The 18,954-nt window shown below is 34.5% G+C and overlaps 1 protein-coding gene across 1 annotated transcript; it reads left to right on the plus strand.

Annotated features, from left to right (window-relative positions):
* Positions 1 to 444: 444 nt before the first annotated feature.
* On the plus strand, positions 445 to 1,825 carry LOC147383562 (transcription factor bHLH147-like). Its single transcript, XM_086429267.1, has 2 exons — positions 445 to 608; positions 888 to 1,825. Exon 2 carries the CDS (start codon positions 1,062 to 1,064, stop codon positions 1,662 to 1,664), a length of 603 nt encoding a protein of 200 aa, XP_086285393.1. The 5' UTR covers positions 445 to 608; positions 888 to 1,061; the 3' UTR covers positions 1,665 to 1,825.
* The last annotated feature ends 17,129 nt before the right edge of the window (positions 1,826 to 18,954 follow it).

Consider the following 18,954-nt stretch of genomic DNA (forward strand, 5'->3'; position numbering starts at 1 on the left):
GATCAAATATCCTCTTCTTTTTTATCTTATTCATCACTTCAATCTTCAAATGCCTTCATCTCTGCCTATCCTTACCGATCGGATTCGTTCTCAAGCTCTGAACAACGAACTATGAACCCAAATTTGAACTGAGCGAACCCATGAATCAGGCAACATAACTTCAAACTTCGTCGACTAAAGAAAGTATGGGAGTTGGACGGTATTTTATGGATATAAAGGGTAATATTGTCATACTTGAAATATCAGTAAAGTTTTTGTCACCTGTTCCATCTACATGTCCATATCTTAGCCTTAAACCTCTAATAATATCAAGCAATTGTAAGAGTGTTTGCGAGAGGGCTAAATCCGTCATTCTAATTAAACATAATTATTGAAAAAAATAATAAATAAATAAATAAAACCTCATTACACGATATCCGCAGAAGGCAATTTAAATGCATTTAAGAAAACGACGCGTGCCATCGTTTAATTGCTTCGACTTCTTCGTCCAGCGATTTATCTCTCTCTCTCTCTCTCTCTCTCTTCCGATCTTTCTTAATCGTTTCGATTTCCTCGAAAAATCAAGAGGAGGAGCTCTGAAGGTTAATTTCGTTCTTCTTCTCTGAAAGGTAATAAACGATTTGGTGTTTAAACCTTTGAGCTTATTTAGGAATAAATCTGATGTTTTTTTCTTTCTTTCTTTTTTTATTCTGCAATTTTGATCGAAAGAAGATTTTTTCCTTGATTTTCGTATTGATTTGATCCATATTACTAAAAAAGGAATGATTTTTTTTTTCTTTTATTTTGATGCGGTCCGCAGAAACATGTGAAGGATTCATCAAATTTAGTAAATTCTAATTATAATTTTTAAATTTGTTTTGATCGATATCTGAAACTCTGTTTTTCAGGAAATTTCTTGTTCTCGCAGTCTCATTCAAAGAGGGAGACGAAAGACGAAAGAGATGGACAGAGTGTATTAGCTTGAAGATTCAAAATCTTCGCCCTCGAGAATCTCGAGATACTTCGTTTAATTCATCTTCTCCCACAAAAGAACCTCAAATCACAAGGTGTCTGGTTCATCGATGGCGTCTTCTTTGATCTCAAATACTGAATCAAACTCAGACAGATCTTTAGAGGCGAAAAAGAAGAAAAAGAAGAACAATCAAAGCCAGAACCAAAAACAGACGACGAGATGGAGAACCGCAGCGCAACAACAGATTTACTCCTCGAAGCTTCTTGAAGCTCTTCGTCAAGTTCGCCGAGATTCTTCTCGCGCGGCTTCTGGACGTGCCGTTCGTGAAGCTGCTGATCGAGCACTCGCCATAGCGGCTAAGGGACGAACGAGGTGGAGCCGAGCCATCCTCACAAATCGGCTCAAGCTGAAATACAAGAAGAAGAAGCCAAGTCCAATTACCGGCAACTATCAGTCAAACAAATCGAGAGTAAATGTTCTCCGTTTGAAACGGAAGAAGTTACCGGCGTTGCAACGAAAGGTACGTGTTCTCGGGCGATTGGTTCCCGGTTGCCGGAAACTCTCATTTCCGGTGCTTCTTGAAGAAACCACAGATTACATAACTGCACTAGAGATGCAGATCAGAACCTTGACCACTCTCACAGGACTTCTCTCCGCCGCTCCACCAGTTAATCGGCTCGGCTCGAATCAGCCTTTTAATACACCCAGTTAACCCTGAGCCATGGGTTATAAGCCAGGTGTCATCTCTTTTCTGTCACCTCTTTTTTTGTTCTTTGTTTTCTGAGTTTAAAATTCATGTATTTTATTTGTATACAAAGTCTTTCCCTCTTTTGAGCTCCGCTACCTTGAGATATTACTATTTTTATTTTTTAACCTTTTTAATTTTGTTTAATTATTTTGCCAAATTAATTATTGAAGTAACAATATGATCCACATTAATCTAATGATAATGTAAGTAAGAATGATGGGGTAATTTTGGTAATTTATATTGAGTTTAGACCATACCGGCGGGGCATATTGAGTTTAGTTTCACATCAACACTTATCATCTTACTTTTCTTCTTATAAGTTTTTGGGCCTCTTCACTTGTTATTTTATTGATTTTGAATTGGGCATCAAACTCATTAGAGTAGAGTGGGTCTTTCTCTCTTTCAGGTCATTAATATTTATATCTCCATGTGTTTGGATTCAATCGAATTGATTCACGCGTGACTTATTCATTGTCAATTTATGTTGAATTGAAGTCCCAAATTTATCATTTTCATTGAGGAATTAGAGTGCAATTATTCTATTGTTGGAGGAAACTAATACATGTCTTTGAATTGGTGAATTGGGCTGATCATATTGGTATCCATTCTTTTTACATTGGTAAAAGTTTTCCAAGTACTCTTGCACTATTTATGGGCGAACAATAATTTCAGAGAGAGAGAGAGAGAGAGAGAGAGCTATTGTACATGGGCAAGGGCACAATTTCATTACATTTGTGTCACAAATTAAGGGGAGAAAAATAAAACAAAGCTGTCAAATCTTTATCCTCTTAAATGGCTGAAACGTGTCAATGAAACGAAACTGTCATTTTTATTAATAGTAGGAGCGAGTCAGGACAAATTATTTCACGTGTCCCTCTGGTCAATGATGTTTGCAGTTGCACCAGCGATAGCTGTTTTCGGTGAAGCGGTACCATGCGTTGCTGCTAACTCTTTGCCTTTTCAGGGTGAAATAAAGAATGTGTGTTTCCTATTTGTTTACATCTCACAATCTTACCTTTTCGATGACGTGTGTGACTGGTTGGATCTATGATTTTAATACGAGTTCAAGACTTCAAGTGGTATTTTGGTAACTCTTCTCAAGTCTCAATGGAAGTGATCGACCTCTAAAATTTAGATTTCGAAAATCTTAATTTTATTAGTTTCGTTTTAGATTTTATATTTTAAAATCAAAATTTAAAATTTTTGAATCAATGATGAACAGAGGCGGAGCCAGGATTTAACTCATGTGGGGGCAATGTAAGAGTGGAAGTTTTTTTGTGAGGGCAACAAAAATTGTAATTTTTTTTTTTTTGTGGGGATAACATAATAATGAAAACTATTTTGTGAGGGCAACTAAGAGTGTAAATCAAATTGAGAGAGCAATAGCTCATTACTCCAAAGAAGGTTTGAAAATTCTTGTGGGGGCAAGTGCCCTCATTGCCCCCACTCTAAATCCGCCCCTGATGATGAATGAAAGATGTTAAATAAAATATTTAATATCTGATTTATTGTCCCACAAAACCTTAAGATAATCTTGTATTTTCAACTAACATGTCCCTCACCCCCATCCCCTACCTAGTTGAAGATGAACTGCTCAAGTAGTCAAGAAATGCATTTTGAATATAATTTTTCATTAGATGAGATAAAAAAGAATCCAACGTCTTGACTACGTTGAATCCAAAATCTTGAATTCTTAAATTATTTTTAATTTATATCTTGAGATATCGTATGACTTTCAATCCTATGATAAACTTTTACTTAATGGGTCCAAAATCAGTCTTAAATTAATTTTAATTCGACAAATTATTTTAACAAAAAAATTTAATTTGAGATTTCAAATAAGAGTATGAGTATTGGTGTGCACAGAATTATTGATGTTTCTAACTTGTATCCCAATGAAAAGCATCTATGATTTTATAGATACATTCACCTCAACAATGTCAATGACAATTTCAATATTACTTCAGCAATGTACTTCAAATAATTAGGATTGATTAATCAACCTTAAAACATATGGTATCTATGATTAATGGGTTGTAATTATGTGAAATCTCAAATTTATTATATATAAAAAATAAAAATAAAAAATCTTTCACACCTTGAGATACATAATTACGTATAACCTAATAACCTTACGATAAACTTTTAGTGGCACATCTTTTAATTTGGGTTTGGGTGTAATGTTTTGTCCTTTATGAATGCTGCGCGTGTTAATGTAACGTGGAAGCAACCTATTGAAAGAGAAATGGAATTTTGTGGCAGAAGGAGATTGGACAAAACAATAAGCACTTTTTAGCTGTCCACATCCCAATCCCAATTCACTAATTGGCCTCATCTTCGAGACGAAAGAATATCATCATCTCTTTCGTATCTTGACACGTGTCATAACTAGAAAGAAAATCGTGGCGCCACTAAATCGTAATTTGTTCAATGTATTTAGCCCATTTAGATATTTAATATGTGGGGATCGAAGCAGTGGATGGTCCAACATTCCAACGTAACGTCATTTTACTAATACGCGTGGTTCACGATAGGGTTGAATTCTAAAGGAAAAAAAAAATATGAAAAATCAAATTTTTTAGATTAGGTTTGAATTTAAAATCTTAAATTCGATATAATTTTGGATCAGATTCAGATATATGTTAATTCGCTCTGAAAATATTTTAAAATTTTATATGATTTTATATTTTTAAAATTTTTTTTAAATATTGATAATTTAAAAATAAGACATGTGTTTGGGTCAAATCAATTTCGTATTAAAGATGAAATGAAATAGATCGTATTTAGTTCATACATTCATTAATATGATAGAGGTACATATTTAAAAAAATTTGAATCAATATTAAAGTGGTATTGCTTTAGCACCTAATCAATCTATTTCCAACCCTAATTCACGCTAGAAATAGGACTCCAATTTATACATTTCTTAGTTTAAATAAATAAATTGGTAAATTTACGATTGTGACAATCGATAAAAAAAAATCCGTCCCTATTACCCCCTACAAAAAATTTTGCTACTCTTTATCCACCCCCCCCCCCTGCCCTGACTTTTGTTCATTCTTAATTGCTCTCCCTTCCCCCAAAAAAAAAAAAAATTCTACACTTAGTTGCCCCCACGTGAGAAAAATCCTGACTTTGTTCCTGAATACAAACCTCTTTAACCATCTTATTTGTCGAATGTGTGGGCACATTGAATGGTGTACCATGTTACTCCCCAAGCAAGTCGTAAATGTCAAGTCCATAATAAAGATAAAAGTCTTGATTTTCTTATGCCTCCTTTAACACACACCTCTATATTGGCATGGCATGGGTTAAAATCATAGAATTTTTTATTCTTGGGATACACAATTGCACATCTCCATAGATATGTGCAATTGTATATCTCGAAGAAAAGAATCTATGGTTCTTGCACATGCCACATCGGGGACATGCGTCAGAGGGGGCATCAGAAAATCATTATTCTAAAGATTAACTCTCCTTCGAGGGCTCTAGGGGAGGGGAGGGGAGGGGAGAGCAGAGGAGAGGGGAGACATTGGAATTCTCCACCACCATGAAGAAAGAGACATTTTGATGATTGTAGAATAGAGGTTTTAACTTTCAGAAGAAAACACAATTAAAAATAATAGATATTTGATGATGGGTCCCTGAATTGCTCATTGAGAGGCCCACATCTTGGATGGGTCATTGTCAAACAAATTTATTTAATACGTTCTGGTCTTCAGTTGGTTGGTCTACTTGATGTTGTGGAATGGAAGGGAAGACAAACTAGCTCCAATGAGAAGTGATTCCTATAGATTTTCTCGGCTGAATCACTAGGAAATCCGGACCAATCCTTGTGTTTCATCTCCCATATTAGCTCTTTGTTTGATGCTTTGTATTTGTGGTTATAAAAGTCATTGAAGAAAATATGTCTATTAAATAATTAAAATTTGTCAAATCTCTTGTAATTATAATATTTGAAAGCTAAAAAGAATTCTAAGCAATAAAAATAAGGGTGATTTACAGATACTCTCTGTTTTGAAATTGGACGATGTAAATAATAAAAAAATTACTTCACCCTCGAACTCAATCTAGATGAAAAGGTTCCTCTGATTCCTACAAAAAATAGTCAATCTAAAAAATTTTCTCAGATCAAGATCCTCCAATGATCAAGTTAGCATAAAATCTAAAGAATTGAATTTACAAATCGTCAAAAGTCTTTTACTTGTGGGCTAGATTTATTATTTAAAAGCTTAAAGAGTCCATTATTGAAAGAGTATTACAGGAACTTATAAGAGTAATATGTTCAAAACAAAATGAGCTAACGGTGGTGGACCTTTAATCTTATTCACCGTTAGGTATACCTAGTGGGTATGTTTTTTATTTACAGATCTTACTATAAATCTTTTATAATTTTTTTTTCTTTATTTTTATAAGAATCACCGGTTCTATGTGCATTTGCAAACAACTTACACAAATTAATATTTATGAAAGGTTACCGTTGCTTTTATAATAAATTAGAAGGTGGCATGTGCAAAAGTAAAGTGTATTAAAAAGCTTATTTGTAATCTAAAATATTGATTAAAGTATTTTTATAAATTAAATAGTAAAAAAAAAAAAAGATGTTTCTCTAATTTTAAAAACTAAAATAACTCTGATTATATTAAATTTATATTTAAAAAAAAAAAATTGGAGGCATTTATGGCCTCTCAAATTCGGCGTTGAACCAATTATATTCGGCCTTTTCGTGATAATAGAAAAGATTTAAGAGATTATTTTATAATTTATATATATACTAAAAATAAGATATTTAAGAAGCAAAATATCTTTAAAAATAAAAATAAAAGAGAAGGCTGACTTGAAGGAAATAATTGCCTATACCACCATAGTTATCTTTAGGTTTGCTCGAACAAAAGAGAGATTTTGGTCGTTTTGTGTGGGTTTGGACGCTCTCTCTTGTTGTTTTTTTCTTGTTTGTCTTACAATGTGAGTTAAAATTGGACAAGCGTGACCTTATATGCTAACTTACGCGTGGGAGTAGACCCAGAAAAGAAACAAATAGAACAAAATAAAAATAAAAAAATTAAAAAGTTTGACATGGAAAAGATTCCAAGGAACGATTGATGGAAGGCATATGAGGAAATGATTAGTCGCATGTGGCCACGTCATCTTGCAATGAACACCGTGGATATAATAATAACTTACTTTTCAGCCACGTGGCACCTGGGCCTCTTTGTTCATCCTTTTGTTCCTAAAGTGGGCTGCACCATGTGTCTACAACAAAACCTTAGCTCAAAAGTGGTACAAATTAAAAATCAACGATAACTATTTAATAGTGACTAAAGTTTATGACCACATGAGGAACATGGCTTCTTCATAAAATTCCAAAGAAGATAAAAGGTGGAAAAAGGGTTTGCATCTCTTATGGGTCACCAATAGTAATGAAAGGGGGGGGGGACATCATGTGGAATGTTGGAATTGGTAAGAAGGAGACAAAACATGAACATCATTAAAGTTGATTAAATTGTTTGGTGATCCGATCAAGACGTTAATGCACAGAGTCGTGATAATCTGATGTTCTTTTATTGGACACTCCCATCAGAAAATCGTAGATCTTTTGCGTTGGGATATACAAGAAAAAGATTTATGATTATGTAATTACCAGGTCAAGGAGCATACGGTGGATGTTTGAAAATAGAGAGTCAGATTATCATTAGTCTAATACATATTGTTGTTCCTATGTGTAACATGAATCAAAGAAAATTATTATCAATACTTATATCTGACTACAATGCATCATAAAGAGAAAAATCATCCTTCATTATCTCGATAAAATTTTCGATGAGGATCCGTCCAATTAACCATGACGTGATTTATGTGAATTTACTTTGACGCCAACTTAAAAAATTTAATAAAATACAAAATTGAATCAGAGAAGATTGTATTTATTTACTTTTGTTATTCGTAAATTTTTTATTTTTATTTTTTATAGGTGTTGATTATGATGAATCCTATCATGTCCTTACTATGATATCCTGAGGGTGTGATGGCACCATTTATTTATTTTTTTTATTATTATTATTATTTGTGTGTGGGGGTGAGGAGTGGGGAGGGGGTCTTACATCTAAGGGACATATTCTAGTGAAGAATTTTTTTTTTAGTGTTGTTATTGCTACACCAACTTTTGCTATCACCACCACAACGGTGTGCAATTCTTTGGTGATTTACATAGGAATTGGGGTAGTATTAGTAAAAGTTGGTGTGACAATAGAAGTTCTCTCTCGTTTCTTTTAATCACTTCAAAAAGATATACTATTACTGATTGGGTTTAGGAAACTCCAAATTACTTTAATGACTACCGTAATTGAGAAATTTGGCATGGTTTCTCTTACAAGATTGAGATCGAGTCGCATATCAGAGATTCAATACCCGCACAACATATTTGCATGTAGCATTTGTGACCCTTCGATCATCCTTGCATGGCATACGTAGGGTATGTAAGGGGGAGGCCTACATTTCCTCTTGTTGTTGCATATTAGGTGAACTTCTGCCAGCCTAAATTCCTACACAGAGAAAATCAAGATGTCCAACAGTAAATTCTTTAAAACCCACTTTTTATGAGAAGCAAACATTTTATTCCATTTGTGTCAAGTACATTAATGTGTCTAGCTACTTTTAATTTTGTTGCTGATACTATAGAAGGACCCTGTTGAATGAACATGATTTGGGAGACCTATGTAGCCTAAGTGGACCACTTCTCCATTGTTTTCTAGTGTAGCTTTTAGTCTTTGTTCATGGGCCACCATTCCTATATGTGTCTACAGATCACCTAAGATGACAAAAATTGCTGAAAACTGACTTGTTGGGATGGGGACTTAGAGAACATATTGCATTTAGGGCTGTTTGGTTGTAACATGCACATGTGCCCAAATCATAATTATTTTTCACAATCATGATTTGATTAAATTATTTTAATAGACATCCTAAAAAGATTCGGGGTCGGCTAAATGAATCGTGTTCTTTCATTCCACTTAGTTTCGGATCATGACTTCTATTATTTGAAGCAACCTTATGCGTCAAAATTTTTTCCTCGGCGGCAGCCGACTTGTTGATGCGTACCTCTCCTTTTGGACTTTTTTGGATTCAATCTTCCTTCCTACACTTCACTTGCCTTTCAAAATATTAAAAAAGAAAAAAGTGGCCTTGCAACTTGTTCAATAAGAGCATTGGTGGCAACAACTAGCTTTGCTTGTACACTAATTTAAGCCTAACAACTCTACAAGTAGGATTAGACACCTTAATTACCTATGAACTGGACCTACCAACTTGCACAGCAATGAAATGTTAAAGGGGTTTATGTCACCTTACCTAAGTTGGTGTGATTAGGTAATCTAATCCCTTTAAGTCCAGCTATTCGATTGTGATTACCTGACAAGTAGTTTTGTGCCAATCGGTGTGCCACTTCCCTTACTTCTTTGAGCAGTAAACTAGCATGTATAGCCAATTTGAGAATGTAAACTCTTTATGAAAAGTTGGTGCCTATGTTCTATTGCTGGAGTGATCCATAACCCCAGAACCCATTCTTTGGAAGATACAAACCTTATGATCTAAAGCTCATTTAAATAATGAAAAAGGTGACAATGATAATCGATGACTCTTAAAACAAAGGATTTGAGGTTTTTTTTTAATTTTTTTATTGGAACTCGTGAAGGAAAATGATTGAGCACCCCAAGTCTCTCCTCTATTTATATCCTATCCTTACATCACTTGTTGCCAGGAAATCAGGCTTTTTGAACTTGACAGACCTCAATTAGGTACTCACCTAAGCTACCTCTATGTGAGTGAGGAAGAAAATGCAAGTTTTTATAAACTATTAAACTGGTAAGGTTTGCCAATGATTAAAAAAACACAAGCAATGGCCTCAAACTACCAATCAAAAGCATTATTGTATGATTCTAGTGGTTTAGCCATGTGCCCCTATAGTCTAGGACAAGTGTCACCATTTATCGACTATAGAATGAATCCAAACCTACAAAGGATTAAAGAAATATTTTGATAATACTTGGATTAATAAGTTGGGTTGGAAGACAATCAGAGTCATCCAACCTACCTGTCATATTATTAATCGATCAATCAATCTGATTGTAACCATCCGATTCATAGACACTCCCATACAGTTAAGAAAACATGACTATTATTCTAAAGTACATGAGATTCCTTCTACTATTATTTTAATATAAAATAATGCTGAAATGACCTTAAGATTGGACCTCACATCGCACGCCTTGATGGAAAAATGTATGGGAATCATAGATGCTTTTCCTCAAGAAATAAGTGAAAAAGCATCTATGGTTCCCATCTACTTTTAGCTCAAGATGTGCGATATGATATCCAATCTTGGGGGTCACTCCAGCATGACTCCTTAAAAAAATTATATAAATAAAAATACATGAGATCCGGGCTGTTCAAGTGGCAGATCACCTTCTCCTTCCCCCATTCCTTCCTTAATCAACTTAGCAAAGAAGAAGAAGATGTATGTGTGTAAGGTTGCTTCAAGTAAGATCCCATGGTGTGCAATGAACAAGACATGTTAGAACATGATTAATAAAATCATATTTAAACCCTGATTACCCATTAAAAATATGGTTCATGAATGTCAGTGGACACACACTTTTCCTTATCCCAACATTAAGATCTAAACATCTCCCTTTTGTTACCACTAACATTGACAAGTATGTAGCCCTAAGCATCTTAATTTCTTAAAAACATTTATTAGGTTCCCTATGTGGAAACATAAGGCTAAATAACTATGAACCATGAGTACTATGTGACCCATTTCACATTGATTGAGCTGGAATGAGGAAATTAAGAGCCCAAATTTTACATAAACAATAGATTGAATTTTTAAGGAAGGAATAATCCAGGGTGTTTTGATGATAAATAGAAAGAAGGGGGTGTGTGATTAGTAGATAGGTTAGGTGTATTAGGAATCATGTGGTTGCATGTGCATTGAGCTGGAGAACATGCCCAAAGCAAACTCTAGGGAGACTTGGGGTCTCTCCCACATTCATTGATCCCATTACCTTGGGAAGTCTTGGAGGAAATTGTATTTGTGGGGCCATCTTTGCCGCCCTAAATGATTTCAAAATGCACACAATGGTCACCAACCCATTTTCTAAAACACATAAAAGCACCCCTATTCCTCTTAATCCCTTTATGTGAGTGTCTTCAAGCCCTCAACAAAGGTGGGTTTCATTTGAAATCTTTCTTGAATCATGGGAGCTTCTCTACAACCTCTCATCCTTCCCCTTGTTTTGAAGGGTATGGTCCTAGAAAATAAGGGTCTGTGTAAGTCTTCAAGTGGTTTCTTAAGGAGTAAAGTTCTGGCAGCTAAGTGCATAAGAAGAAGTAGAAGAAGAAGGCAAAGGATTTTGATGAAGAGGAGGACCCTTCTAGAAGGTTCTAGAAGGCCCATGAATGGGATGAAGAGCAAGATTAGAATCTTGAAGAAACTTGTGCCAAATGGGAAGGAGTTCATGAGCTTGGATGGGCTTTTTAGGGAGACAGCTGACTACATTTTGTGTTTACAAATGCAAGTGAAGGTTATGCAGAATATGGTTAAGGATTTGTCAGGTTCTAATAATGAGTAGTTTGTCTCATTTGTAAAGAAAGATTTCTTTCACATTTATTTATTTACCATTTGATAATGTGTAACCTGGTTTAGATATCCAACCATGTGTTCTGTTTTAATCACAATGTGAAATGGATTATCCATTTCAATGCCTTTGTTGGTATTGTTTAATTTTAAAATTCATCAATTACTGTGCTTTGTGACCTTGGGATTGATAGAAAAAGTGGGGATAGTGAGATTCTTATATTTCATTTTAGAACGAGTGTTTTGTGTTCTTCATGCTATTTCCTACGTATGGCTTGGCACGAATTGAATCATAATATATTTTTTTATTGTAAAAAGTTGCTATCTCAAACTCTATCACAATTGTAACCAATAAGGTACTTTAATGCTAAATCCATGGTTTCTGATTACATCAATAACCCCGAGGGGGTGGCTCAATGGCAATTTTGGATCCAATAAGCGGTGAGAGTCTGTAGGTTGTGAGTTCAATACCCAATAGGATCAGTGTTTCCTTAGGTCACCTGCGAGGGCGCACCCTCACTTACCCGGCTCATGTGATGTGCGGGCATTGCACGTGCCCATGGGAGGGACCCAAATGACTTGGCACCAGCCCTAGCTCTTTCGGTCCCCCTATTCGGACGTAAGTTCAGACACCTCCGTCATCAACTAATAATACTAATAATAATGCTACAAAACCAACCCTTATTTTCCATTGTGATAGAATAACATTAGGAGGTGGGAAAATGATTTTCCAAAAGAGGTAGGGTAGAAAAAAAATTCCCTAACAGTGTTAAAAATCGCATTGCAAGGGAAAATATGCAATTATACACCTAAAAATCATATTTTCTAGGAGAAAATAATTTTTCTTCCCATTTTCTACTCACAATCATGAAGAAAGTAATTTGCCAAACTTGGCTTCCGGGCATTCCCACATTTGCTTTGAGCTTAGAATGTAACAAAGAAGAAGAAAATCGTGAGCCTTGGGCCTTATAAATTCGATTTCAAGCCCAACAAAAAATAGATAGAAAGATGGATGAACTGCCTATCGTTGACAGTCATATGTTGTGCTCATGACCCAGCCGATCAAATTCTCATATTAGTAAACATTCTCTGCAGGCCCATAGATCCATGGGCTTTTCCTAAAAGTTTTTATGGGCCTCTTTATTTCTGGGAAACATGTTGAAAATAACGATCTTAGGGATTGATAAATTTGGGGGTCCAACTCAAGACTAATTGGCAATGAGTGGAGAGGCCGAAGAGCTTATACCCGCACATATGGGCCGGACTGGGCTTAAGCACGTGAAGATATGAACTGGGTGATGTGGAGGAAAAGAAGATTCACTTTGATACCATGACAAGTTTGAGGTCCAACTCAATACCATTTGACAATGAGTGGAGAGACCTAAGAGCTTTTAAGGAGAGAGACAAAGCAATGAGTGTCCGATGTGGGGCTAAAATCAACAGAGATTTTCGAAATGGGAAAGAAATATTTGGGAGAAGTTTAGTATAAGAGCAACTCCAACCAACTCTTTAAACCTGACATCCTCTTTACTTTAAAGAGCCAAGTTACAAAATTTGGGTCCAACTGACTCTTTATTTACAAATGTTAAAAGTAATGAATACAGAAATCGAAACAATTGCTCACTAAATGTAGCGAGGGGTTGTGACTAGTAATTATTAAAAATATAATATAAAAACTTAAAAAGAAAACACTTTCCTTACTAATTTAGTAAGATTTCAAACGTTACTAAGGGTCATTGGGCCCATATGGATTATCTCATTGACAATCGACCACATCACCCTTCTATATTTTATGAAAAAATTTGTATTTACAAAAATATATTTAAAGTCACTTTAAGTTTTTAGCTTGATCCAAGATGTTGAAATGGGCGGCTACCGAACTCCCAAAACTTAAAATTATAAATCAACAGTGAAATATATATATATATATATATATATCTATATATATATATATATATATATTATATATATATATATTATATATATATATATTTGGGAAATGTTCAGCAACAAACATTTTGACAAACATTTTGGCAAAATATTTTTCAAAATATGGGTTAGAGGTTTTGGAATGGGCTGATTTTTGGTGAGGATGATCTCTACGGTGAGGAGATCATCATCACCAAAAATCAGCCCATTCCAAAACCTCTTACCCATCAAAAATGGCTTACAAAAAATGGACGGTCCACGATTTCCAACTTGTAAACATGGGGCTAGAAGTTTTGGAATGGGCTGATTTTTGATGAGGATGATCTCCTCACCGTAGAGATCATCCTCACCAAAAATCAGCCCATTCCAAAACTTCTAGCCCCAGTTTACAAGTTGAAAAATTGTGGACCGTCCATTTTTTGTAAACCATTTTTGATGGGCTTAGAAGTTTTGGAATGGGCTGATTTTTGGTGATGATGATCTACTCACTATAGAGATCATCCTCACCAAAAATCAGCCCATTCCAAAACCTCTAACCCATGTTTTGAAAAATGTTTTGCCAAAATGTTTGTCAAAATGTTTGTTGCTGAACATTTCCCATATATATATATATATATATATATATATATATATATATGGGTCGGGTTCCTGCAACACACATTGCGACACACATATAGACAACGTGTTTGTCTTATATGGGCAAAACTGTTTGGAATGAGCTGATTTTTTGTGAGGATGATCTCTGTGATGAGGGGATCATCCTGGCAAAAAATCATCCCATTCCAAAACTTGTAACCCCATCAAAATTGATTTACAAAAATTGGACGGTCTATAATTTTTCAATAAAAATTGGACGGTCTAGAAGTTTTGAATGAGCTGATTTTTGGCAAGGATGATCTCCTCACCACAGAGATCATCCTCACAAAAAATCAGCCCATTCCAAACATTTTTGCCCATATAAGACAAAACACGTTGTCTATATGTGTGTTGAAATGGTTGTCGTTTGAACCTGATCCTATATATATATATATATATATATATGTTCAAAGTTCTTAGAATTTCGTTCTCTAGAAACTTGTGGCATCGGATCATGTTTTTGGATTCCAAAATGTGAGGTCACAACTCTTATTAAGCTTAAGCCAATTTTCAACAAATAAAAGATTTTTTGAGTCTTGAAGCACCCAACAAATTTTGAACTAGTTAAACTAACATTTGTCCAATTTTGACCAAATGTGCTCTTTATTGTAAAGAGCATCGTTGGAGATGCTCTAAGGAGGTAAGTTGAGGCAACATGTAAGGAGGCCAGCCCTCTTAAAGTTGTCATTAACTTTCCATAAAATATTTTTTATTTTATATTTTTATGTTTTTTATTTTTCGGGCTCATGACATATTTTTCCAAGGTTACAAGTTAAACATGAATTTATAAAATATCTGATAGATTCACTGTCAAAATATTTTTTTGTCATGGGAGAATTCTCGGGAAATGAGACTGAATAATCGCCAAGTAACTTAGATAGCATTTTAATTTGAAATGACATCCAAAATCATACATTTAGTTAAAACATGTGCATCTCTCTTCACTGTAAATGAACACATTCGAGAAAATGTTGGATTATCTTCAATAAGCAATAAAGTAAGAGAAAGCTGATTCATGTGATTTGGGTATGTTCAACGAAAGTCAATTACAACCCTAAATAGAAGGAATATGCAAGTTGAAGATCCCAAAGGAGCAAAAGGAAGACCCAAAAGTACATGGATTGAGATGTTAAAAATGAATATGAACACACTTTCAATAACAAAAGACATGGTTTTGGTTAGAATTGAATGGTGGAAAAATATTTATTTAGTCGACTTTGTCTCTTTGGTATAAGACTTCAATAATGACTATGAGCTCTGAAGTCTAATAACTGCCGTTGTATTTGACATTTATATTAAAAATCAAATCTTGATACTCAAGCCTTGTTAGAATTCAATTTCATTATTGAGATGAATAAACTCAATCCACGATCATAAGAAGCTAATGTTTTCTAAAGTTTTCTACACTAGTTCGCATTTTATTGAAGTTCTTTGTTACTTTCGTTTAGAATTGATTTACATGTGTGTTATACTTCATGTTTCTTGTTATACCAGGCAAAGATCCATGACACATTGACAAGTTCTAAGATATAGTTGCCACATTACAAGGTAAGATGGCTACTCAAGGTTTGTCGTTCATAATTAACATGTTCTGGTACTTCTTCGATGAGTTATGTTTCCATTTAAGAGAATGATCGAGATGTAGTTATCTCATGATTTAAACACTCAGATAAAGAGCACTATAATTTTTCTTTTGTTATCTATTTAAAAACAATGGACACATTAATGCACGAGACAATGCTTACACCCATTTCAGTTAATTAATACGAAGAAATCTTTTCTTTTTTTTTCAAAATAAATTTTACGTACATGAATCATGATCTTAGTAGTGTTTTAAATTGTATTATAGGTTTTTGGTCCATCTAGTCTTACATGACTGCCCGTATATATAATCTTCTATACTTTTGTGAGCAAAGCAATACAATTGAATATTACCATATGATGTCCTTGAAATAGTATGGTACATGCATGAGAGACAATTGTTCAGATAAAGATAGACACATTTATAATTAAATATGTTTGACAAGATTAAGACAGACACATCAGTAAGTTTCCATATTGTGTTGTTCGAGCTATGGCCCCGTGCCATGGCAAAGAGTCAAATCCTTGGCACTGGTGTCACTTTTTTTTTTTTTTTCAACATTTTCCTCTTTTGGTACAAAAAAAGTCAATAATGAATGTTTATTTTAAGAACATCTTGACTGAATTTGATCGGTCTTGGTTGTCTAGCATGTGTTGACAGGACCCACTCCTTTCTTTCTACTATGATGGAATAAGAAGCTTTTCTTGTTATCATTAGTCACCGAATTCATCTTGAAATTATAAGCAAATCCGTGTTTTCAGAGTAATTGCCTCGAAAAAAAGAAGAAATAGTCTTGTTATTATGATGGTTCTACCTAAACTACTTGGTTCACATCTGTTGTGTTGATTTAAATTCAGTCTAGTTCATCATGTACCCCATGTCAACCAGTTCATATCTCCATGCTTTGGCCTAGTCCGGCCCACATGTGCGGGTGTGTTGAGTTTAGTCCCACATCACCTGGGTTTCAAGACATTGGACTATATATAAACCAAGGGCAATCCTCATCTTACAAGTCGATTTTGTGAGGATGAGTTAGGCCCATGGGCTTCCACAGGGGTTTCATGGGTGGACTGCCACCATGTGATTGTCGAAGCGGAAATTGGTCTAGCTCTGTTTCAAAGAAGATTCCAGCCTTGATATGGTGTTTGTGCAAGTTGTAGTCCATTCATGAATTTGATTGTAGTCTTATGGGGATTCTAATTGTAGTATGTATTGGTGTAGGATACCACGATGTGGTGAGTCATCCATTTATAAATAATTTCATGAAAAGAGGAACTTCAAGCGAATGTATCGATTGCTCGTTATTGTTCTATAGGTGTAGTAAATTCTTTTTGTTCTTTATGTTGGGATGCAGGTGTCGATTGCTGATTTCAAAGTTTGAAGCTATGTTCATGGGTTCTCATTCTCTTTTTTGATCTTCTGGTTACAAGTTTGATAATCTGGAACATCTCATAAGTCCTTGGATCCGTTTCTGGATGCAAGGGGATGTTGAACTTGAGCCATACTCCTTTGTACTCATAAACACTATACAAATTTTGTAATATGATGAGTTGTGCATAAATCTGCTTGTCAATTTCTAAATCAAATGAGAGTGTTTTTGTAAAATTTAGTAAGGGGACCCTGGTTGACTTTTCAAGCATCAATGCAACATAGACACACTTTGTAAGTAACGAAATCAATAATCGAGCAACAAAAGAGCCACATATTTAGATTTGATTTCATGAACCTAACATAGAAGAATTACTTATAATAATTTGATTTCATGGACATAACATATGTTAAGATCCAACAAATAAGGGTATAACTTTTTAGATCGATGGTCTAGATGATTTAGGTGTATTGGTTGGATTCATGTCAAATAATATTAGAGCTCGTGTCAAGTCTCAGGTTCAAATGTTAAGAGTGAGTGATCTGTTGATCCCGAAAGAAGGATACCACAATAAGAGCAATGACCCCATTGGAGCATCCACAATAGACATGTTAAAGAGTATGTTTGTATTGGACATCAAAATCTAGTCAGCCCAACTCATTCCAACGGACACACTAAACACTGTTATAGGTGGGACATTAACATATATGTTAACTGTGGCTAATCTCATCCATTTGTTAAAATTCAATTTTTGAATACTAACAATTATTTCAATTCTTTTACATTAATATGACACTAACATGTTTATTGGAATTAGTGAATTTGTTAAATAAATTTATTTGTTAAAAAGTGAATAATAAATGAAAAATGTGTCTACGTGACACATTTAACATGTAAAAGTTAATGTATCCATTGAAGATGTTCTTACTTCTTTTTATTTACAATTTTTCAATTGTCATCAATTTCAAAGAATGTGTTGAAATATTTCTGAAAAATAAAAATATTATGCCAAAATATATATTTCCCTATATATATATATTCAGTACCCAACAATTTGCCCAACATTTTGCCCAACATTTCCCTATATATATACATATTCAGTACCCAACAATTTGCCCAACATGTTTTGTCCTACATGGGTTAGAAGTTTTGGAATAGGCTGATTTTTTGTGAGGATGATCTCTATGTGGTGAGGAGATCATCCTCACCAAAAATCAGTCCATTCCAAAACTTCTAACCCCATCACAAATGGTTTACAAAAAATGGACGGTCCACGATTTTTCAACTTGTAAACATGGGGTTAGAAGTTTTGGAATAGGCTGATTTTTGGTGAGGACGATCTCCCCACCACATAGAGATCATCCTCACCAAAAATCAGTCCATTCGAAAACTTCTAACCCATGTAGGACAAAACATGTTGGGCAAATTGTTGGGTGCTGAACATTTCCCTATATATATATATATATATATATATATATATATATATAGGGTCAGGTTCAAGGGCCATATGAGAAAACTTTCGTTTTTCAAAATAAGGGTTAGAGGTTTTGGATTGAGCTGATTTTTTGCAAGGATGGTCACTATGATGAGAAGATCATCCTCACAAAAAATTAGCTCAATCAGAAACTTCTAAATCCATCAAAAGTGATTTAAAAATTAGTGATAAAAATTGGTAAAAAATCGACGGTCCACATTCTAAATCACTTTTAATAGGGTTAGAAGTTTCAGATTGGGCTGATTTTTTTTTTTTTTTTTGGATGATCTTCCCATCATAGAGATCATCCTCACAAAAAATCAGCTCAATCCAAAATTTCTAACCCATATTTTAAAATTTTTTGAAAAATGAAAGTTTTCTCATATGTTCTCATATGGCCCTTGAACCTGACCCATATATATATATATATATATATATATATATATGGGTCACGTTATTACGACCCCCTTTTGGACCCCCTTTGCGACACACCTTTTTGTCTTATATGGGCAAAAATGTTTGGAATGGGCTGATTTTTTGTGAGGATGATCTCTATGGTGAGGGGATCATCCTGGCAAAAAATCATCCCATTCCAAAACTTCTAACCCCATCAAAATTGATTTACAAAAA

Source organism: Akebia trifoliata, chromosome 16 (assembly GCF_017979445.1).
Source record: "Akebia trifoliata isolate Shusen 1 chromosome 16, ASM1797944v1, whole genome shotgun sequence".
NCBI lineage: Eukaryota > Viridiplantae > Streptophyta > Magnoliopsida > Ranunculales > Lardizabalaceae > Akebia > Akebia trifoliata.

Bases quoted from the DNA above. Each gene is read 5' to 3' on its own strand.
- LOC147383562 (XM_086429267.1), top strand. From the start codon at position 1,062: ATGGCGTCTTCTTTGATCTCAAATACTGAATCAAACTCAGACAGATCT.